Source organism: Erythrolamprus reginae, chromosome 6 (assembly GCF_031021105.1).
Source record: "Erythrolamprus reginae isolate rEryReg1 chromosome 6, rEryReg1.hap1, whole genome shotgun sequence".
In the NCBI taxonomy this organism is placed as follows: Eukaryota; Metazoa; Chordata; class Lepidosauria; order Squamata; family Dipsadidae; genus Erythrolamprus; species Erythrolamprus reginae.
In genome coordinates, this window is record NC_091955.1 from 93,817,929 (window position 1) to 93,842,440 (window position 24,512).

Consider the following 24,512-nt stretch of genomic DNA (forward strand, 5'->3'; position numbering starts at 1 on the left):
CCTGTTACGTTTCTGGAGAAATGACTTGATTGTTCTTGTGATGGCTTGATAACCCAACAGGATCGACACAGACTTCAGAGGATAATCAGAACTGCAGAAAAGAACAATGGCTGCCAACCTGCCTTCCATTGAAGACCTACTGCACGAGTCAAAAAGAGGGCGTGGAAAATATTTACTGACCCCTCACATCCTGGACACAAATTGTTTCAACTCCTACCCTCAAAACGTCACTACAGAGCACTGCACACCAAGACAACTAGACACAAGAACAGGTTTTTTTTGAATGCCATCACTCTACTAAACAAATAATTCCCTCAACACTGTCAGACTTTCTATTAAATCTGCACTTCTATTCTACTAGTTTTTCTCATCATTCCTATCACCCATTTCCTCCCATGTTGACTGTATGACTGTAACTTGTTGCTTATATCCTAAGATTTTTATTAATATTGCTTCTTCATTGCTTATTTGACCCCTATGACAGTCGTTAAGTGTCGTACCACATGATTCTTGACAAATGTATATTTTTTTTTTTATGTACGCTGAGAGCATATGCACCAAGACAAATTCCTTGTGTGTTCAATCACACTTGGCCAATAAAATTCTATTCTATTCTATTCTATTCTATTCCATTCTAAAGATTTGAGCCATTTCTGTGGAAATGCCTCTGTGTGTAAATAGAAGAAGCCACCAACCCAAAACTAAAAAGTAGTGCACCGATTCTCGACAATTGGCTACTGTTCTGTTCCATTCCAGAGAACCTGGGTAAATGGCCTGGATAAATGTGCCACAGTGGCACTGAAAAAGGGGGAAATCACTGAAAATGAGGGCATTGAAATGCTAAATGGTCAAACCATTAAGTGCCACCAGCCAGAAGCCTACAGATACTTGGGCCTCTTGCAACTGGATAATATCAAATACAGTGGTACCTCGAGATACGAGTTTAATTCGTTCCGGACCTGGGCTCTTAAGTCGAGCAGCTCTTATCTCGAACGACTTTTCCCCATAGGAATTAATGTAAATAATTTTAATTGGTTCCAGCCCTCAAAAAACTCACAAAGTTAGTCTAAATTATGCAGAAAGACATGTTTTTAATGAAGAAATGTACATGTACATATAAATGAATAATGAAGTTTCTTTCACTTAACTTGTAAACTTTCTTAAACTTTTAAATGTACATATGTTCAACTTCTCTGCCACCCAATCCTGTAGGACAGAGGTCCCCAACCCTTTTTGCACCAGGGACCGGCTTTAAGCGATCAAGAGAGGAATGGGTGAATGAATGGACGGAGGGTGGGAAGGAAGGAAGGAAAGAGGGAAGGGACAGGAACAGAGGAAGGAAGCAAGGAAACTTATCAAAGGGGAGAGTAAGAGAGGAATGAGTGAAGGGAGGGAGGGAGGGAAGAAGGTGAGAAGGAGAAAGAAAAGAAGAAATAGAGGAAGGGAAGGTAAAAGAGAGAAAGAAAAAGAGCAAGAAAGAAAGAAAGAAAGAAAGAAAGAAAGAAAGAAAGAAAGAAAGAAAGAAAGAAAGGGGGAAGGGACAGGAACAGAGGAAGGAAGCAAGGAAACTTATGAAAGGGGAGAGTAAGAGAGGAATGAGTGAAGGGAGGGAGGGAGGGAAGAAGGTGGGAAGGAGAAAGAAAAGAAGAAATAGAGGAAGGGAAGGTAAAAGAGAGAAAGAAAAAGAGCAAGAAAGAAAGCTGCAAGCACCCCCCGGAGCCCCCCAGGCCGGCTGCAACCTTTTAAAACACGCGCGCCGCTTCGCAGCTGTCTCCTGAAGCCGAACGCGGAAGTTAGCGTTTGGCTTCAGGAGACAGCTCCTTGGCGCTTGTATCTCGAATTTGGGCTTGTAAGTAGAACAAAAATATCTCTCCCCTCCCAGCTCTTATCTCGAGTTGCTCTTAAGTAGAGCAGCTCTTATGTCGGGGTTCCACTGTATCAGCAAGGCATGTTGCAAGTAGCAAAACTAAGGAAGGCTGACCTTTTCGAGGAACTGGTTCTGGGGCCAAGAGCATGTTAAATGTACGGAATTCAAGACCACAAAGCTAAAAGGCAGCGCATAGATTATCTTAATTTGACACTTGTGCCTTTAAATTTATATTCTGGCTATTTCCTGTTACCTTTCTGGAGAAATGACTTGATTGTTCTTTTGATAGGTTGACTAATGTTTGACCTACAGTGCCATTTCTGTGGCAATGCCACTGTGTGTAAATAGAAGAAGCCACCAACCCAAAGCTAAAAAGTAGCGCATTGATTCTCTACATTTGGCTACTGTTTCATTCCATTCCAGAGAACGGGATAGCAAATATCAGCAAGGCGTGGTGGGAACCAGATCATGTTCAAGGAGCAAACTAAAGAAAAGATGATTGATTATGATAATATATGACTTTAGCAATCGAGTTGTTGAAGCGTGGAACTCATTACCAGACTCCGTGGTGTCAACCCCCAACCTCCAACATTTTTCCCTTAGACTTTCCACGGTTGACTTCTCCAGATACCTTAGAGGTCAGTAAGGGGCGAGCATAAGTGCACTAGTGTGCCTTCCGTCCCCTGTCCAATTGTCTCTCCTATATTTTATATATCTTTTCTCCCATCCATATATCCTTCCTCTGCTCTTCATTGACGTATTCTATTCTCATATCTCTTCTTCTATCCCTTCCCTGAAATTTACTACTACACGTTTTTATTCTCTTTAACTTTCAATTTGTATTGGACAAAATAAATAAATAAATAAATAATAATAATAATAACAACAACAACAACAACAACTGCTGTCACTCATCCTACAGAAAACAAACCTAAGCTACCAAACTGCTAGGAATTCACCAAAAATTTCAAACCTGCTGTATATGGATGACCTGAAGTTGTACGGAAAATCAGAAACTGAGATACAGTCACTAACCAACACTGTGCGAATCTTCAGCAATGACATCAGCATGGAGTTTGGCCTGGATAAATGTGCCACAGTGGCACTGAATAAGGGGGAAATCACTGAAAATGAGGGCATTGAAATGCTAAATGGTCAAACCATCAAGTGCCACCAGCCAGAAGCCTACAGATACTTGGCCATCTTGCAACTGGATAATATCAAGCATGGTCATATGAAAACTGTGATCAGCAAAGTGTACATCCAAGGACCAGAAAAATTTTGAAGAGCAAACTGAATGATGGCAACACTATTAAGGTTATAAATACTTGGGCCATACCTGTCATTAGATACACAGCTGGCATAGTGAACTGGACTCAAGCAGAGCTGGACAACTTGGACAGGAAAACCAGAAAATTAATGACAATCCATCATGCACTACACCCCCGCAATGATGTTGACAGGCTATATTTACCAAGGAAAATAGGTGGCAGAAGACTTTTGCAAGTGAAACAGACAGTGGAAGAAGAGAAGCATGCATTAGCTGACTATGTGAAGGAGAGCAAAGAGTCAGTGTTGACTGAGGTCAACAGTAGGAAGCTTCTCAAGGTGAAGCAAACTAAGGACCAGTACAGAAAAACTGTAACTCAATGTTGTATGGACAGTTGGCGGAACAAAGCATTGTATGACCAGTTCTTGGAAAAGATTGAAGGCAAAGTGGATAAAGAAAAGACCTGGTCATGGCTTACAAGTGGAACACTCAAAAAGGAGACAGAAGGACTGATACTGGCGGCACAAGAACAGGCCATTAGAATGAATGTTGTCAAAGCCAGAATTGAAAAATCAACAGATGATCCAAAGTGCAGAATCTGTAAAGAAACAGATGAAACAATCAATCACATACTCAGCTGCTGCAAAAAGATCGCACAGACTGACTACAAGCATAGACATGATGCTGTGTCACAGATGATCCACTGGAACGTGTGCCAGAACTACCATCTACCAGTGGCAAAGAACTGGTGGGATCATAAGCCCCAAAAAGTGGTCAAAAATGAGGCAGCAAAACTACTGTGGGGCCTCTGACTTCAGACTGACCAAATTTTGAAACATAACACACCAGACATCCTGATTGTGGAGAAAAAGAAAGTATGGATCATCGACATCGCAATCCCAGGAGACAGCAGAATTGAGGAGAAGCAGCTAGAGAAATTAGTGAAATACGAAGATCTAAAAATCGAGCTGCAACGACTCTGGCAAACGATCTCTGTGCCAAAGGATCTCAGCAGACATTTGAAAACCATTGGAATTGACAAAATCTCCATCTGTCAATTGCAAAAGGCCGCTTTGCTGGGATTGGCACACATAATTTGCCGCTACATTATGCAGTCCTAGGTGTCCTATCCTCTCCTAACTTCCTATCCTATCCTATCCTATCCTGTCCTGTCTATGCAGATTCTCATCGTCCAGAACTGAAGAAGCTTCTTGGATTAGAAGCGAAATACCTTAAAAAGGGGGTAACCTTAAAGAAAATATGTCAAGATGGTGATTTTTTTTTAAAAAAAAAATCTATATAACTAACCTCAGAGTTCACCAGAAGCTGAGCTGTAAGAATTCTGTTCACCTACCTGTTTGATTACACCTTGTATATTATATTTCCCATACTGTACTTGGATTGTCAGTCCTATCTTGGAAATGGTTTTTTCCTTGATTTTTTCTCTTTGCAACTTGGCCTGAGATTCACCACACTGGTTTTATTTTTTTAATAGGTCCTTCTCTGGAATTTACAGGATAGATAGCAAATATACATAATCTGTGGGCTGCTTTTCAGATATCGGTTATTGACTTCTACATCTTATCTTGCCATAGAATCAGTTTTAGAGAAATGTCAGCCCACGTCAAATATCTCACAGACTGTTAAATGTTCAAATCAGTTCCTCATAAAGGTCAGCCTTGGTCAGCTATTGCAAAAATGCTTCTGTGTTCATTTCTTTGGAAAGATTACAGGAAATAGCCAGAAGTTCAACTTCAAAAGCTTCTTCAGCTCTGACTGGATGGTGAGGAATGGAAGGTTTTATATTCCTTGCAGGCAGATGGTCAATTGCATCCTTTTAGTGAGCTGTTAAGCCCACCTGGAGGTTTATCTGTGTCCTCATGGTCACCTGAGGGGTGCAAATGGGTATGGAGCCTTCTTGGCACTGTTGAAACTCTACAACACAGTCGTTTCAAGTGTGCCACGAAGGCTCCTCATCTTTTTGCACCACTCAAGTGACCTTGACCTTGAGTATAAATTCCCCACCATCTACCTCTGGTAGCTAGAGGACTACATGCTTAAACCTCTTCGTCTACAGAGACGGGCGGCATACAAATCTAACTAGACCAGTGATGGCTAACATTTTTCTCATTGTGTGCTGAAAGCACTGACCCGTGGGCCCCTGTCTGAAGCAAAGTAGGATTTCCTGCCTTTCTCTAAGTTTGCTCTTTGCAACATGATGGGATACATAGAAACATAGAAACATAGAAGACTGACGGCAGAAAAAGACCTCATGGTCCATCTAGTCTGCCCTTATACTATTTCCTGTATTTTATCTTAGGATGGATCTATGTTTATCCCAGGCATGTTTAAATTCAGTGACTGTGGATTTACCAACCACGTCTGCTGGAAGTTTGTTCCAAGGATCTACTACTCTTTCAGTAAAATAATATTTTCTCTATATAAGGGGATCAGCGCTCTATATAAGGGGATCACAATCTCCCTCTTCCTGCTTGTTATACCTCTAGCTATGCAGCCAAGCATCCTACTTGCTTTTCCTACCGCCCGACCACACTGTGCACCTTGCTAATATTTGCTATCCCATTCTCTGGAACGGAACAGGACAGGAATCAAATGTAGAGAATCAGTCGGCTACCTTTTAGTTTGGGGTTGGTGGCTTCTATTTACACACAGAGGCATTTTATAGTAATGGCACTCTAGGTCAAATCTTTATCAAGCCATCAAAGAATAGTCAAGTCATTTCTCCAGAAACCTAACAGGAAATAGTCAAAATATACAGGTGAAACTCGAAAAATTAGAATATCGAGCAAAAGTTCATGTATTTATTTATTTTATTTATTGTTAGAGTTGAAAGGGACCATGAAGGCCATCGAGTTCAACCCCCTGCCCAAGCAGGAACCCTATACCACACCAGTCAAGTGGCAGTTCAATCTTCCCTTAAAAATGTCCAGAGTGTTGGAGTTCACAACGTCCGCTGGTAGGTTGTTCCATTGGTTGATCGCTCTGACCATCAGGAAGTTATCTCCATGTTGAATCTCTCCTTGGTCAGCTTCCAGCCGTTGTTCCTCGTCCGGCCCTCTGGTGCCCTGAAGAATAAAGTGATCCCCTCCTCTCTGTGACATCCCCTCGTATACTTGTAGACTGCTATTATATCCGCTCTGGCCCTCCTTTTCTCTAGCCTATCCATGCCCAGTTCCCTCAGTCTCTCTTCGTAAGTCTTGGTTTCCAATCCCTTAATCATCTTGGTTGCTCTTTTTTGCACCTTCTCCAGAGTTTCAATATCTCTTTTGAAGTGTGGTGACCAGAACTGAATACAGTACTCCAGGTGTGGTCAGACCAGGGCGTAGTAGAGTGGTATTAAAACTTCCCTGGTCTTGGAGTGTATTCCCCTGTTGATGCAGCTTAGGATTGTGTTGGCTTTTTTAGCTGCTGCTGCACATTGTTGGCTCATGTTTAGTTGATTATCCACCAAGACTCCGAGGTCTCTTTCGCAGTCGCTACTGCTAAGAGGGGTTTCTCCCAGGTTGCATGTGTGTCCAGTAATGCAACATAATTTCAGTAATGCAACATAAAAGGTGAAACATAATATATGAGAGAGACTCAATACATGCAAAGAAAGATAGTTCAAGCCGTGATTTGTCATAATGGTGATGATTACAGGGTACAGCTCATAAAAACCCCAACTCCCCCATCTCAGAAAATTAGAATATTACATGCAATCAATAAAATAAGGATTGTACATACAACAATATTGGACCTCTGAAAAGTATAAGCATGGATATGTACTCTATACCTGGTTTGGGACCCTTTTGCAGCAATTATGCCTCAATGCGGCGTGGCATGGATGCTATCAGCCTGTGGCGCTGCTGAGGTGTTATGGAAGACCAGGATGCTTCAATAATGGCCTTTAGCTCTTCTACATTGTTCGGTTTCATGTTTCTGATCTTTCTCTTGGCAATGCTCCATAGATTCACTATGGGGTTCAGGTCAAGTGAGTTTGCTTGCCAATCAAGCATAGTAATCCAATGGTCATTGAAGCAGGTTTTGATGCTTTGGGCAATGTGGGCATGTACCAAGTCCTGTTGGAAAATTGAAGTCAGCATCCCCACAAAGCTCATCAGCAGACAGACGCATGAAGTGCTCCAAAATCTCCTAGTAGATGGCTGCGTTGACCCTGGACTTATTGAAGCACAGTGGACGAATAACAGGCTGTGGAAACTTTTGCATCTCATTTGGAAACCAAGGACCCAGAGTATGGAGGAAGAATGGAGAGGCACACACTGCAAGATGCTTGAAGTCTAGTGTAAAGTTTCTCTACGCATTATTGCAATAAATGCACTTTTGCATGATTTTTTGAGTTTCACTTGTAAATCTTGGAGCAGGAGCCTCGATATGCATTGTGACTCTTCTCTATCTACCTGACTTCTTCTGGTCTACAAGCAAGAGATTGGTTGTAATAGTGAGTATTTTGCAGGATAAATTACTATGTGATGTTTTGTTATTCGCTGCAGCCATTGTAGAAGCCATCTTGTGGAAATGCTTGAATTACACTCTTTCAACCCTGAATATATGAGTCCCCTGTTGTTTGCATCTTATATGATTTGATTCCTTATTTGTACCCGGACTATCATTAAGTGTTGTACCTTATGATTCTTGACAAACTCATTTTATCTGAGAGCATAAGCACCAAGACAAATTCATTACATGCCCTCTTGCCCAATAAAACTCCTATTCTATTCTATTCTATTCTATTCTATTCTATTCTATTCTATCCTATCCTATCCTATCCTATCCTCTATTCTAGTTTTGGGCAGGTGGCTTCTTCTATTTACACACAGAGGCATTTCTACAAAATTTGGCAATCTAGCTGAAATATTGGTCAAGCCATCAAAAGAACACTTAAGTAATTTCTCCAGAAATGAAACCGGAAATAGCCTGTTACATTTAGAATATAAATCTTGGAGCAGGGGCCTTGATCTGCATTGTGACTCTTCTCTGTCTACCTGACCTCTTCTGGTCTACAAGCAAGAGACTGGTTAAAATTGTGAGTATTCTGCGGGTAAGTTACTTTGTGATGTTTTGTTATTGACTCTGGCTATTGTAGGATACATCTCGTGCAAGTCCTCGGAGAGGGGTGGCATAAAATTCCTATTAATAAAAAATAAATAAATGCTTGAATTACACTCTTTCAAACCTGGATATTTGATTTGCTTGATTATTTGTACTCGGACTATCATTACATGTTGTAGCTTATGATTCTTGATGAACTTATTATTTATTTTATGTACACTGAGAGCAAATGCAGCAAGACAAATTCCTTGTGTGTCCAATAACAATTGGCCAATAAAACTCCTATTCTGTTCTGTTCTGTTCTATTCCTATTCCTATCCTATATCCTATCCTATTATTTTCTGTTCTACTTTACTCTACCCTATCCCATCCAATTCTTCTCTTCTCTTCTCTTCTCTTCTCTTCTTGTCTCTTCTCATCTCTTCTCGTCTATTCTATTCTTGTCTCTTCTCATCTCTTCTATTCTATTCTATTTTATTCTATTCTCATCTCTTCTCGTCTCATCTCTTCTCTTCTCTTCTATTCTATACTATTCTAGTCTCTTCTCATCTCTTCTATTCTCATCTCTTCTATTCTATTCTATTCTATTCTATTCTTCTCTTCTATTCACTACAACTTGACCTTTGGTCAAAAGTAAAAGGATTGTTAAATTAATGATGGTTAATGTAGGCAAATGTTGGCATCGGACAGCATGAAGCCAAATGAATTAAGGCATCCCTTAAACACATTACACCCCAATCATGCTGATAAGCTGCTTGAGTTTTTTTCAAACTTTCAAACTTTGAAAGTGTGCCAAATATTGCAAACAATTGTCCTGGCAGAGAGTTTGGTGCGTGTGCGTTTGTGTGTGTGTAAAAAATGTTTACTTCTTCCCGGGGAGGGGATGTAACAGAAAATAATTGAAACGCACTGCTGGGGAATGCTGGATGGAGAATGTCACCTGGAGATATATTGAGACAATTATCCAGTTTGTCTTGAATGAATACCTTGAAAGACACAACCCACCCACCCATTCCCTGAATGAACCCATCCTCACATTGGCTCTGCTTCTTATTTTCTGTGCCTCTTCACAAACAGCAAACTTCCTTTTTTAAATTTATTTTTTAATTAATTTTAATTACAATATAAGACTCACACAACATAAAACAAGTATTTTCTGAATTGTGCCCACCACCAGACAAACATTCATACCCCACCACCAATCGGGGCTGTTTCTTGTATAAACCATTTTAACCCAAGAGCAAAATATCTATTTACATATTATAAAATGATTCCAATCTGTTTCTTGTAGCTTGGTCTCGGATCCTACTCACCATATATCGTCTTACCTTGTTTCATCGTCCTATCAGTTGTCACAAGTCAGTTTCGTTAACCAAATTCATCCTTTTGTCCATAATCTCAAATTGAATGTGGTCCACCATGTACCGGTACCAATTTTGCATTGTCCATTTTGTCGCATCCTTCCAACCCAAGACTATTACCGCCTGAGCACTTTCTATCGTTGCTTGTTTTATTTCTCTAAATTCTCCCATCTCATTACTTTTGACTAATACTGCCATTTCCTTAGTAATTATCCATCGTATATTTAACATCCTATTAATATCCTCTTGCACTTTTTGCCAAAAATTCTGCACTACCAGGCATTCCCAAAACATATGCATAAACAGTCCTTTATCTTGGCACCCATGCCAACAAATACCCTTAACATTCTGCTGAAAGTATGCGAGTTGAACGGGAGTGTAATACCACTTATGTAATATTTTCCTTCTCATTTCCCTAACTCTTGTATTCTTAGTTTTACTTATATTCTCTACTATATTTTTCATCTCTTGCGCCTCTACCTGTATCTCATTTTGCCACCATTTAGTCAATCCTTGGATCACATCCAAGTCTGACTGCAATAACAACTTATATATATTGCTTGCTTGCGCCTTGGTACCCTCACTTTTTTTAAAAATTATTTTCTCTAACTCTATCTCCTCCCTAAATAGTGCTAAAGAATAATGAATAAAACAGCAACCTTCCCTGACAGCTGTTGGCTTCCCTGTTTGAAGCAGTAAATGGAGCCCCCCCCCTCCCTATTCTCCCTCCTGCTTCTATTCGCCCCTTCCTTCCCCTCAACTTTAAATTTGATCAATATCTTTTTGTAGGTGAGGTGTACAGAATTGAACACAATATTCCAAATGTGGTCTCACCAGCATTCTGTACAGCTGGATCGCAATCTCCCTCTTCCTGCTTGTTATACCTCTAGCTATGCAGCCAAGCCTTCTACTTGCTTTCCCAACTGCCTGACTGAACTGTTCACCCATTTTGAGACTGTCAGAAATTACTACCCCTGAATCCTTCTCTTCTGAAGTTTTTGCTAACACAGAACTGCCAATACAATACTCAGATTGAGGATTCCTTTTCCCCAAGTGCATTATTTTACATTTGGAAACATTAAACTGCAGTTTCCATTGCTAATTCCATTAAAGGTCCCTTCTCCAAATTCTTCTATGAGGTAGCCTGCTCTGACTTTACACCATCCATACATCTTAGATCACACCTGCTGAGACTCAGATCTTCATGGTCACAATGGGTGGAACCAACTATGAGGGCCAGAAGTTCACAATCCACATTTTGAGACTTACAGGCGGTGATTCCTGGCAGACCAGGGTCTCTACCAATTACTCAGTGTAGTACTAGGGAGAGGAGGGGGCTGCAATCCAGAGATGAACAGGTGGGTTTCAAGGATGCGCTGAGTGCTAGGTTCTTCCTTCAGGGGAGGGAAACCCAAAAAGGGGGTGGCCGGGCATTGTTGGAGGACATTCAAAGTTCTTCTCAACTTCTGCTTCTCTCCTCAGGTTTGAAGATGTTTCTCATCACTTGCTTCATCTTTGGTCTCTTGGGCAGCCTTACCTGGGCAGGTAAGTTGTTGACAGCACTCCAATGTTGATGTATCCCACCTCTATCCTGTTTCCCCTATTTGTTTGTTGGTTGCTTGGTTGACTTTTATCCTGCCCCTCTCTGAGAGGCAGAACAAAGTATTCAATGAGAATATTTCATTCATTCAGATCTAGGGTGTGTTCTTTGAGTGTTCCCTTTATTTTTTTTTGAGCAGTATACAGTGATACCTTGTCTTACAAACTTAATTGGTTCCGGGATGAGGTTCTTAAGGTGAAAAGTTTGTAAGACGAAACAATGTTTCCCATGGGAATCAATCGAAAAGCGATTAACGTGTGCAAGCCCAAAATTCACCCTTTTTACCAGCCGAAGCACCCGTTTTTGCGCTGCTGGGATTCCCCTGAGGCTCCCCTCCATGGGGAGCCCCACCTCCAGACTTCTGTGTTTTTGCGATGCTGCAGGGGAATCCCAGCGTCGCAAAAACGGGTGTTTCGTTGGCAATGGAAGTCCGGATGTGGGGTGTCCCAGCAAAGGGAGCATCAGTGAAATCGCAGCATTGCAAAAACACCAAAGTCCTTGAAACCCCACCTCCAGACTTCTGTGTTTTTGCGATGCTGCAATTTCACTGATGCTCCCTTTGCTGGGAAACCCCACCTTCAGACTTCCATTGCCAGCGAAGCGCCCATTTTTGCGCTGCTGGGATTCCCCTGCAGCATCACAAAAACACGAAAGTCCAGAGGTGGGGTTTCCCATGGTCGGGAGCCTTAGGGGAATCCCAGCAGCACAAAAACAGGTGCTTCGCTGGCAACGGAAGTCCAGAGGCGGGGCATCCCAACGGCGGCGGTGGGTTTGTAAGGTGAAAATAGTTTGTAAGAAGAGGCAAAAAAACCTTAAACCCCGGGGTTGTATCTCGAAAAGTTTGTATGATGAGGCGTTTGTAAGATCACTGTATTTTGAAACTCATTTTACATTATGACACTTTCAATGAGAAATATCACACCAATAAAAATCCATCCGAATTCTAGTTGACTCAATCCGTTTAAGTCACTCTTTCCAGCTTTCCTTAATAATAATAAAAACCTTTTTCTTCTCTGGAATCTTTATCAAAGTAACATAGTTATAAACAGCCAGCTCAGGAAGCGCAAACTGCCCAAGGAGCTGCTGATACAGTTCTACAGAGGAATCATTGAGTCTGTCATCTGCACCTCTATCACTGTCTAGTTTGGTGCTGCAACCCAACAAGACCAACACAGACTTCAGAGGATAATCGGAACTGCAGAAAAAACAATTGCTGCCAACCTGCTTTCCATTGAGGACCTGTATGCTGCACAAATCAAAAAGAGGGTGGTGAAAATATTTACTGACCCCTCACATCCTGGACACAAACTGTTCTTACTCCTACCCTCAAAACATCGCTACAGAGCACTGCACACCAAGACAACTAAACACAAGAACAGTTTTTTCCCGAACACCATCACTCTGCTAAACAAATAATTCCCTCAACACTGTCAGACTTTTTACTAAACCTGCACTTCTATTTCTACTAGTTTTTCTCATCCTTCCTATCATCCTTTTCCTCCCTCTTAGGACTGTATGACTGTGACTTGTTGCTTGTATCCTAAGATTTTTATTAATATCGATTGTTTCTTCATTGCTTATTTGACCCCTATGACAATCATTAAGTGTTGTACCCAATGATTCTTGACAAATGTATCTTTTCTTTTATGTACGTTGACAGCATCTGCACCAAAGACAAACTCTTTGTGTGTCCAATCACACTTGGCCAATAAAATTCTATTCTATTCTATTCTTTAGATAAGGATTTCTCAACCTTGTTAGTATCCATGAAGAAAAAGCCATTTTTATTCTGTTTCCTGAGCAGGTTCTCAAGGCCGGACCATTTGTCCTCCTGGCACCTTTGCCCACAAAGAAAGAAGCGAGTGGAATTGCTACAAGTTGTATGAAGAATGGTCCACCTTTGAAGAGGCTGAGGTAGGTCACCTGAAATACCTCACCTGAGGCTACTCACCTGAAATACCTCACCTGAGGAAACTCACCTGAGCAGAAAGAATTCTCTTAATCTGGCCCAGAGTTTCCCCAAACTTCACAACATCACAAAGTTCATGCCATTTTTTTAATTGAACAACACCTGCTGTATGATAAAAGTCTACAGGAAAGAGTAAAATAAAATATTTTAGTCCTTCTGTTGAATTCCCTTGAGTTTAACGGGATTAACATCACGGCTCAATATCAGTGAAATTTGTTAAAGGAAGTCAAACTGGAATGAGACATCCAACTGCTACATTTAAATGGGTTTGGATACTGAGTGGTTTAACAAACTAAGCAACTCGGCTCTTGTCTTTTCCAGCAATCATAGGCGTCTTCACTTTATTTCATTTACAGTTATGTTATGATTATGGCCAATCCTCACAGTCATAGTTCCCTCTAAGCTGAGCAGTGAGCAATCGCTCACTTAAAAATCATCAACTCAGAGTTTTCCAAACCTGCCCAGAAGCCGAGAGGGAAGGAGAGAGAGAGGAAGAGAGAAAGAGAGAGAAACAGATAGAAAAAAGAGAGGAAGGAAAAGAGAAAGAAAAAGAATGGGAGTAAGGAAGAGAGAAAGAAAATCAAAATCTAGTTTGAAACTAGCTCAACTATTTAAGTGGCGTTTTGATATTGATAGAGTTGCCCCATTATGAGCTCACTGTTATAGACCCACAGTACAGGATTTTATTTTGAAATTCTCTGAGGCCAAACAGGGTGGGTTTTTTATTTGTTTGTTTATTTATTTATTTGTTTGTTTGTTTATTTATTATTTCTGTGCCGCCCAGTCCCGAAGGGACTGCCGCTCAGACACTATACTTTTCCGCCCACCCCCCCAAAAAATTAGAGGGAACACTGCTCACAGTTATGACAGTTGCAACTTACCGTATGAGTCCCAGCGACCGGTCAGATCCCACAGAGTCGGCCTTCTCCATGTCCTGTCAACTAGACAATGTCACTTGGCGGGGCCTAGAGGAAGAGCCTTCTCTGTGGGGGCCCCAGCCTTCTGGAATCAGCTCCCTACAGAGGAGCCCCCCACCCCTACCCCCACCCTCTTCACATTCCGTAAGAATCTAAAGCAGTGTTTCTCAACCTGGTTGGGGAATTCTGGGGGTTGAAGTCCACAAATCTTCAAACAGCCCAGGTTGAGAAAACACTGGTCTAAAGACTCATTTATGAACACCCGGCTTGGGGCGATTGGACGTTAGCTCCCTGGCCGACAAATGTTATGTATGATTGTGGTCTGAGTGGGTATGATTTAATTTTAACATTGGGGATTTTAGACTAGTTATTTAGTTTTAATTTAATTGGATTGAAGCTACTGTACCTTATTGTTTCTTTTCATATGCTGTAAGCCTCCTCGAGTCCTCAGAGAGGGGCGGCATAAAAATTCAATTAAGAAATAATAAATAAAAATAAATTTGCTTAGCAATTGTTCACTAAATGACATAGAAACATAGAAACAGAAGATTGACTGCAGAAAAAGACCTCATGGTCCATCTAATCTGCCCTTATACTATTTCCTGTACTTGATCTTAGGATGGATCTATGTTTATCCCGGGCATGTTTAAATTCAGTGACTGTGGATTTACCAACCAAGGATCTACTACTCTTTCAGTCAAATAATATTTTCTCACGTTGCTTCTGATCGTTCCCCCAACTAAACTCAGATTGTGCCCCCTTCTTCTTGGGTTCACTTTCCTATTAAAAACACTTCCTTCCTGAACCTTATTGAACCCTTTAACATATTTAAATGTTTCGATCATGTCCCCCCTTTCCCTTCTGTCCTCCCTTCTAACTAACTTGCTAGTTAAACGAGGGAGCTCAAAAATTCAAGCTATTTTGTTTCCAAGTGACCTCTTGTCTCTAAGAGTGTTTCTTTATTTCCACACACAAATACATCCTTCCCTCTTCTCTCTCTCTCCTACACCTTGTTTGCATATCTCACTTTGTTATAGATATCCCACTGCTGATACCACCTTTATACCTTACTCCTAAGCGTGAGAGTTAACTCCCCCAAATGCTTTCCTCGCATTTGCAGCTCCTCTTAGGAGAACCTCTACTACAGGAACATAGCTGAGAGGACCTAGTCCATCGTTGGCAAACCTATGGCACGGATGCCACAGGTGGTACGTGGAGCCATATCTACAGGCACGCGAGCTGTTATTTTTATTTATTTTATTTATTTATTTTGTCTAATACATAATGTAGGTTTGTGAGGATATAATCATAGTAATATACATCAATAGAGGAACAGAAAAACATTAAGAATAATATGGAAGAAATAATCATTGGGAATAATAGAGTTCATATTCATGAAGTTAGTAAAAAGAAAAACCATAAAAGAGACATTAGGACAGGGGACAGAAGGCAGGCTGGTGCACTTATGCACACCCCTTACTGACCTCTTAGGAATCTGGAGAGGTCAACCGTGGACAGTCTAAGGGTAAAATTTTGGAGGTTAGTGGATGACACTACAAAGTCAGGTAATGTTCCATGCTTCGAGCAATCTATTAGTAAAGTCGTAGTGTTTGCAGTCAAGTATACACGGGGTGGGCAGCAGGCAGGACGGGGTGGAATGCAGTTCCACCGGCAGAAATTAAGGTGCAATCACAGATAGAGCTGATCGGCAGCTGTCACTTCCTGGATTACTGGTCTCGTCTTGGCTCTCCTTTTTTTCTCTGCTGCTGCTGCTGTGTCTGCGCTCTTTGCTTTTTTCCTCTTTCCTCCTTCCTGGCCTCGGACAAGCTTCCCTCTCTCCTGCCCGGCTCACCTCCAGCCTCACGCGGCCACCTCCCACCTGAGGTGCAAGCCGAAGGCGTGGGTGGAAGCGGCGCTGGCAGCATTTTTGCTTCTGGCAGCCCTCGTTCGCCTAGCTACCCAGCCTGATGCAGGGGGGCGACCCAGGAAGGAGAGCGCGGGGAACACAACGCAAATTGTCACCCCAGCGAGCGACACTGGTAAGGTTGTAAGTCGAGGACTTAACAGTTCATTTGAACGATGATGACCGTTCAAGCCACTTCCACCTGGTCACATGGCCAGCAAGCCACTCCTACCCAGTCACATGACCATTAATGCACACCCACAAAATAAGCCACAGCCGCAGTGTAGCAGTAAAACATTTGGCTGCCCATTACTGGGCATACAGTGGTCCCTCGATTTTTGCGGGTTCTAACTTCGCGAAATGGCTATACCACGGTTTTTCAAAAATATCAATGAAAAAATACTTTGTGGGGTTTTCCCCTATACCACGGTTTTTCCCGCCCGATGACATCATACGTCATCACCAAACTTTCGTCCACCTTTAATAAATATTCTTTTTAATAAACTTTAATAAATAAACATGGTGAGTAATTTATTTTATTATTTATTTATTATTTGGATTTGTATGCCGCCCCTCTCCGAAAACTCGGGGCGGCATACAATCTAAATGGTTGCTAAGGGAATGAGAAATTGCAGTTTAGGGGTTTAAAGTGTTAAGGGAAGGCTTGTGATACTGTTCATGGCCAAAAATGGTGTATTTACTTCCGCATCTCTACTTCGCGGAAATTGGACTTTCACGGGCGGTCTCGGAACGCATCCCCCGCGAAAATCGAGGGAACACTGTACATTAAGTTTGAATCTGTTGTGTGCTCGTGTGTTGTTGCTAGTTCAGCTCCACTGTACATGTGTTTGGCGGCTGCTTGATTTTTGGCTCACACAAAGGCTCTGGGGGGATGAGGGAGGGTGCTTTTATCCTCTTCCAGCTCCAGGGAAGCCTTTGGAGCCTGGGGAGGGCGAAACATGAGCCTCCTGGGGCCACCAAAAGTTGGGAAACAGGCTGTTTTCAACCTCCAGCCGGCGGAGGAAGCTGTTTTCGCCCTACCCAGGCATTGAATTATGGGTGTGCGCACTCACTCATGCGTGATAGCATGCATAAACACTTTTTTGGCACCTGAGGAAAAAAAGGTTTGGCATCACTGACCTAATCTGACCAAACTGCAAGATTCTTGGGTTGGTAGACCTGGATAATAGCAGACCTGCAATGGACAACATGGTTTTGGGGGGGATTTTTTGGTGCTAAAATATTTTTGGCTCTTTTCTCTTTGCAGCAAGAGTGTCAGTTCAAATGGCATGGTCATTTAGCATCGATCAACTCGTACAAGGAGGCGAAATCCCTTGCTGCCTATGTCACTAAACAAAATATGGAGAGTTTTTATGTCTGGATTGGGCTCCAACGAGAGGAAAGGTCTAATATAGTGAGTATTTGGGTCCTCCTATTTCTGAGCAATTAGCATCTCTTTCCATAGGGACGTTTCTTGAGTCATCCTTGAAAAGCTCAAGAAACGTGATCTGTTTCCATTCCCTGGGGCTGGTTTTGTCCCAAGTTAAATAGTTAGACAGAAGTGTTGACCACGCGATGGTCTCCACAGATTCTGGATCTGCTAAAGTCGGTGCGAGGCTGTAAATATCGGAGCCGCAATAGTTCAGAAAAATACCCTTTTCTATCGTCCGACGCATCATGAAGATTGCCTGCTTGTAGAAAAATTCTAAATTTAGACATGTACGTTGTCCTGGTTTCTTTCTCACGAATGAAGAATTCTGGTGCTTGAGCCGTGGAGGACTGCATTTCGAGCCGGTTTGAGCGAAGATTCAGGCACCTTCATCGCCACTGTTAAGTCAGTGATGACACTGAGTCTGTTGTAGCTTAACTTGCGTTTATTGTAGAAACATAGAAACATAGAAGACTGACGGCAGAAAAAGATCTCATGGTCCATCTAGTCTGCCCTTATACTATTTCCTGTATTTTATCTTACAATGGATATATGTTTATCCCAGGCATGTTTAAATTCAGTGACTGTGGATTTACCAACCACGTCTGCTGGAAGTTTGTTCCAAGGATCTACTACTCTTTCAGTGAAATAATATTTTCTCACGTTGCTTTTGATCTTTCCGCCAACTAACTTCAGATTGTGTCCCCTTGTTCTTGTGTTCACTTTCCTATTAAAAACACTTCCCTCCTGAACCTTATTTAACCCTTTAACATATTTAAATGTTTCGATCATGTCCCCCCTTTCCCTTCTGTCCTCCAGACTATACAGATTGAGTTCTTGAAGTCTTTCCTGATACGTTTTATGCTTAAGACCTTCCACCATTCTTGTAGCCCGTCTTTGGACCCCTTCAATTTTGCCAATATCTTTTTGTAAGTGAGGTCTCCAGAACTGAACACAGTATTATTCCAAATGTGGTCTCACCAGCGCTCTATATAAGGGGATCACAATCTCCCTCTTCCTGCTTGTTATACCTCTAGCTATGCAGCCAAAGCATCCTACTTGCTTTTCCTACTGCCCGTACAAGAGTTGTAACGATAACCAGTAACCAACAACTACTAAAACCAACAACCCGTGCCGGCAAACTGTTGTTCTATTTATACCTTTCAAAATGGCAGGAACAACTGAGAAGCCGTTTATTTATTTGGCAGCATTCATCTCGTCCAATCAGCGGCTGTTGTTGATTACTTGATCTGATTAACTGTCAGACATAACACACTGCATGTTGTTGTCGAATCTAAACACCATCCCATTGCTGCTTCTGACACAAGGGGACACAAGGACATAGTGTTAGTCTCGGTGCAGCTAGGCTGTGAGACCTTCGACAAACGCAGAGCAGAGTTTAAGGTAAGAGTGTGGATGTGTGATATGGCCAGTAACGACACAGACTTAGTGTGCTAAACAAGTATTATTTACATATATACATATTTACAAGCACAAAGCAGAAATGAACAACAAACCGCAAAGAATGAATGAGCTCTCCACAGTACTAGCGCCCTCTTATGGCGAACCAGCCAAAGTCCTTAAAGGTATATTGCATCTATAAAGGTGCAAACTACAATTGGTAGTTTACATAAATGGCAACCCCAAATACTGGTGAGTATCTTCCCAATGCCAGCATAATGATGATTGGAATCACCAATGGGCTGCTGGGGGGAGCGAGGGGTAGTAGGTTTATGCACTATTTATTGGATACTTAATAGTTGTTTTTTTATTGTCCTTCCTTCTCTAGTGCCTTAGTATGATCCTTAATTACTTTTAAAAATAGGAAATAATAATGATTGTTTATTTCTTAATCATAAAATCAGCAAAGCCCACTCCCCTCTAGCACTGATGATGTCTGCCAGTTGCGGTCTGCATCAAAACAGCCAAGCTCAGAGACCCTCCTCTTCTTCTTTCTCTTCTTCTTCATCCTCCTCCTCCTCCTCTTCCTCCTCCTCCTCTTCATTCTCCTCCTCTTCCTTTTCTTCTGCATCATCATCCTCTTCCTCCTCCCCTCCTGCTCTTCCTCCTTCTTCTTCCTCCTCCTCCTCCACTTCCTCCTCCTCCTCTTATTCCTCCTCCTCTTCCTCTCCTCCTCCTCTTCCTCCTCTTCCTTTCCTCTTCCTCTTCCTCCTCCTCCTCTTCCTCCTCTTTCCTCTGCTCCTCCTCCTTCTCCTCCTTTCCCTCTTCCTTCTCTTCCTCCTCCTCTTCCTCCTCTTCCCTCTGCTCCTCCTCCTTTCCCTCTTCCTTCTCTTCCTCCTCCTCTTCCTCCTCTTCCCTCTGCTCCTCCTCCTTTCCCTCTTCCTTCTCTTCCTCCTCCTCTTCCTCCTCTTCCCTCTGCTCCTCCTTCTCCTCCTTTCCCTCTTCCTTCTCTTCCTCCTCCTCTTCCTCCTCTTTCCTCTGCTCCTCCTCCTTCTCCTCCTTTCCCTCTTCCTTCTCTTCCTCCTCCTCTTCCTCTTCTTCCCTCTGCTCCTCCTCCTTTCCCTCTTCCTTCTCTTCCTCCTCCTCTTCCTCCTCTTCCCTCTGCTCCTCCTCCTTTCCCTCTTCCTCTTCCTTCTCTTCCTCCTCCTCCTCCCACACTTCCTTCTAGCACTGATGATATTTCCCAGTTGGGTCATGAAAAGTTTGCAAGAAAATAACCAAGTTCAGAGAGCATCAAGGACTCCCATAACCCTCCTCTTCCCCCCCCCTCCTCCTTTCCCTTCTATCACTGATAATATTTCCTAGTTGGGTCATAAAAGTTCTGCATGAAAACAACCAGGCTCAGGGAGCTCGAAAGATACAACAGTCATCATCCTCCTGCTCCTGCTCCTGCTCCTACTCCTACTCCCCTCTCATTCCCTTCTAGCGCTGATTATGTTTCCCAGCTGGGTCATGGGTGAGCAGTGTGGTCGGGCGGTAGGAAAAGCAAGTAGGATGCTTGGCTGCATAGCTAGAGGTATAACAAGCAGGAAGAGGGAGATTGTGATCCCCTTATATAGAGCGCTGGTGAGACCCCATTTGGAATACTGTGTTCAGTTCTGGAGACCTCACCTACAAAAAGATATGGATAAAATTGAACGGGTCCAAGGACGGGCTACAAGAATGGTGGAAGGTCTTAAGCATAAAACGTATCAGGAAAGACTTCATGAACTCAATCTGTATAGTCTGGAGGACAGAAGGAAAAGGGGGGACATGATTGAAACATTTAAATATGTTAAAGGGTTAAATAAGGTTCAGGAAGGAAGTGTTTTTAATAGGAAAGTGAACACAAGAACAAGGGGACACAATCTGATGTTAGTTGGGGGAATGATCAAAGGCAACATGAGAAAATATTATTTTACTGAAAGAGTAGTAGATCCTTGGAACAAACTTCCAGCAGACGTGGTTGGTAAATCCACAGTAACTGAATTTAAACATGCCTGGGATAAACATATATCCATTGTAAGATAAAATACAGGAAATAGTGCAAGGGCAGACTAGATGGACCATGAGGTCTTTTTCTGCCGCCAGTCTTCTATGTTTCTATGTTTCTATGGCTTGAAGGCTCAGGTGTCCTTGTAGCTCCAGAGACCTAGCAAGATCGATAGCAGTAGCAAAAGTGCTTGCGTTTATATATCGCTTCATGCACCCAAAGTGTCCAACGGAGTCTCTGTAATAGCTGAGTGGTGCATGCTTGCAGGAAAAACCTATTTAGCAGGACCCTCCCCTTTGAATTAATGTAAGCTACATGCAGAATTGGAAAATCTCTCTCCCTCTCCCCTGCCCCATGTCCCCCAATCACTCGCCACAACATGCTTCATTCTGTATTGCACAGAATACTGGATGGCGCTGGGTTGATGGAAATCGATCCAAGTACAGAAAGTGGGGAGAGACCGAACCCAACGATAGGGCTGGCCAGGAGTATTGTGCCAGTCTCGATTCTCTATATGGTGAGTATGAAAAGCCTTCATTCTTTAGTGCAGTTGGAGTTTGCATCTGGAATTGCAGGCAAGCAAGGGAAGGAAGGGAAGGGAAGAAGGGAAGGAAGAAGGAAAAAAGGGAAGGGAAGGGAAGATATAGATACAGATACTGTGAATAATGCTCAAATTGAAAGAGACTTTCTTGGGGTGGCTGATTTAAAGTACTTATTGGAGGAAAAAAATATTTTCTCTAGCGTACAATACTAGGACGAGGGGGCACTCCCTAAATCTCACAGGAAAGAAAGCTACTACCACAGTGTGGGCGTGGCTTATTTTGTGGGTGTGGCTTGGTGATCATGTGACCAGGAGTGGCTTAAAGGTCATGTGACTGGCCACATCAAGGGTTTGGATTAGGGAGTCTACAGAGAGAGGCGGCATACAAATCCAATAAATTATTATTATTAATTATTAATTACCTCAAAGAGATGCAATTTCCCTCTCTATTTACTATTACTGAACATCCAAAATATACTATTTAATTCTATGTATATATGCTGTATGTGTACATACATAGCACACACAGGCACACAAAAATATACATTATCTACTATATGCTCTAAAATTATACACATTCAACCTCATTTCTTGCGATAGGAAAAACATACCCAGAGCCCAGAAGGGGAAAAAAAGGAAAAAAAATCAATTTTTTTCTACCAGTTCTGTTTACTTGACCGCACCTGTAGGAGCCCATCACTGATGCTACCCCAGGTGTAGCTGAGCTGGAGAGGCAGAGTTAAACGGGCCATCTCTTTAGAGTCTTTGTGTCACCGCATCAGACCTAAATCCAGTCCTTTTGAGATCAGTTGGATCTTATGCAGTGCCAATTTACCTTTGATGGTTAGTTAACTAGATTCTTGTATACTGGAGCTATTTGTACTTTTTTATTTTTTTATTTTTTTATTCATTTTGTCCAATACACAAATACATAGGAAGAAAAATAGACATGTAGTAATATATATAAGGGTAAAAGTGAACTTAGAGGAGAGGATATATGAAAGGAAGAGAATATATAAGATAGGTGAAAGAAAGGAAAGACAATTGGACAGGGGACGAAAGGCACACCAGTGCCCTTATGTACGCCCCTTACTGGCCTCTTAGGAACCTGGAGAGGTCAATCGTGGAGAGTCTAAGGGAGAAGTGTTGGGGGTTAGGGGTTGACACAATTGAGTCCGGTAATGAGTTTCACGCTTCGATAACTCGATTGTTGAAATCATATTTTTTACAGTCAAGTTTGGAGCGGTTTGTATTAAGTTTGAATCTGTTGCGTGCTCTTGTGTTGTTGCAATTGAAGCTGAAGTAGTCATTGACCGGTAGGACGTTGCAGCATATGATCTTGTGGGCAATGCTCAAATCGTGTTTTAGGCACCATAGTTCTAGGCTTTCTAGGCCCAGGATTGTTAGTCTATTTTCATAGGATGTTCTGTTTCAAGTGGAGGAGTGAAGGGCTCTTCTGGTGAAATATCTTTGGACATTTTCAAAGGTGTTGATGTCCGAGATGTGGTATGGGTTCCAGACAGATGAGCAGTAGTCTAGGATGGGTCTGGCAAAAGTTTTGTAGGCTCTTGTGAGTAGACCCATGAGTGGACAGGCAAATGTATTTGAAAGAAAGTAGCCTGCATGTTGGGCTGCAAAGATGACCAACCACCCATGTTTTTTCCTTCCAGGGTTCGTGTCTTGGGCAGATCTACCCTGTAACTGGAAACTTTCTTTTCTCTGCAAATGGAAATCCCGTTAAGCCAAGTCTAGAGTTGGAGTTAGAGGGGCTCCCCATTGCTTGGAAACCTGAGCTGAGATCTTTGTATTCCGCCTTCTTCATGTGTAAAATGTTTTGGGCCAGAAAGACCAGCTGAATGTCATGCAGTTGATTCCTCTAATCTTGCTTTTATTCCCCTCTTTCTGAAGCACTTGCCCCTCCCTTGATAATAAAGTCTATTGCTCTGCACTTGTCTTGTGTTTGGTCTTTGTCTCCCAGGGGGTCCAGGGCCCCTCCCTGAAGAAATCTCGGAGGGAATGGGCACCAAGCTTTCTGAGACAACCCAAGAAAGGGATCTTGGGATCTTGGTGGACAGCTCACTGATGATGTCAACCCAGTGCGCAGTAGCAGTAAAAAAAAAAAGAAGCAAATTCCATGCTTCGCATGATTAGGAATGGAATCGAAAATAAGTCAGTAAGTGTTGTATTGCCTCTGTACAAATCGATGGTGAGACCACACTCGGAGTACTGTGTATAGTTCTTGTTCTGTCGGGCTCTCTGGTAGAATCCTCCCAAAAATTCACAGGTACAAATTTCAGACACACACACGTTTGAAAATTCAAAACAATGTTCTTTATAATGAAAATTCACTTAAACTAAGCCCTCTTTTGGTATAGCAAAGAGCACTGGTCTCCAAACAAACTGGTAATTGGTACAAGTCCCTTATCAGTTCTGTGATACTTAGCTTGCAGCTGTGAGGCAATTCACAGTCCTTCTTCTTTCACAAAGTGAAACACACTTTGCTCTGGTTTAGTTTCAAAGTGGGGAAAAATCAGCACACAAAGGGCAAAGTCAGCAAGGCAGGCATGAAACACAATGATCAGATAATCCTCCACAATGGCCAAACCCACAGGCTGCTCTTTATAGCAGCCTCACTAATGACCACAGCCCCACCCAACCACAGGTGGCCTCATTTTCTTTGATAATAATCTCTCAGTTGTTGTTGCCTATGCATCGCTCTCCGCATGCGTCGCTGTATCATTAACTCTTGTTCTGAATTCAAGGAGGAGAGAGTCATTTGATCTCCTTCTGAGCTGTCTGCCACACTCTCCTCCTCCCTGTCACTCATGTCTTCTTGGTCAGAGGAGCCTTCATCAGCAGATTCCACCGGGGGGCAAAACAGGCCTGCAGCATGTGGATGTCTCCCCCACATCCACAGTCCTTGGGGCAGGAGCTGGGCCAGAGCTAACCACAACAATTCTGGTCACCACACCTCAAGGAGGATATAATGGAACTGGAAAAGGTGCAAAAAAGGGCAAAAAGATCAAAGAAATGGAACCCCTTCCTTATGAAATCAGATTGCAATGCCTTGGTCTCTTCAGCCTTGAAAGATGGCGTTTAAAGGGTGACTTGTATAAAATCCTGCATGGGATAGAAAAGGTGGATAGAGAAAA

The 24,512-nt window shown here is 42.4% G+C and overlaps 1 protein-coding gene across 2 annotated transcripts; it reads left to right on the top strand.

Annotated features, from left to right (window-relative positions):
* The first annotated feature begins 8,102 nt into the window (after positions 1–8,102).
* On the top strand, positions 8,103–23,308 carry LOC139169082 (C-type lectin lectoxin-Phi1-like). Of its 2 annotated transcripts, none has more exons than XM_070754889.1 (6): positions 8,103–8,181; positions 11,051–11,113; positions 12,973–13,082; positions 17,225–17,371; positions 21,222–21,336; positions 23,031–23,308. In XM_070754889.1, exons 2-6 carry the CDS (start codon positions 11,059–11,061, stop codon positions 23,099–23,101), a joined length of 498 nt encoding a protein of 165 aa, XP_070610990.1. In that variant the 5' UTR covers positions 8,103–8,181; positions 11,051–11,058; the 3' UTR covers positions 23,102–23,308. The 2 variants fall into 2 exon arrangements, with proteins under 2 accessions (XP_070610990.1, XP_070610988.1); XM_070754887.1 differs by having other exon boundaries at positions 8,116–8,196.
* The last annotated feature ends 1,204 nt before the right edge of the window (positions 23,309–24,512 follow it).

Coding starts and splice junctions, on each gene's coding strand:
- LOC139169082 (XM_070754889.1), top strand. CDS start 11,059: ATGTTTCTCATCACTTGCTTCATCTTTGGTCTCTTGGGCAGCCTTACC. Junction 11,114..12,972: donor GGGCAGCCTTACCTGGGCAG/GTAAGTTGTTGA, acceptor TTTCCTGAGCAG/GTTCTCAAGGCCGGACCATT. Junction 17,372..21,221: donor GAGAGGAAAGGTCTAATATA/GTGAGTATTTGG, acceptor TGTATTGCACAG/AATACTGGATGGCGCTGGGT.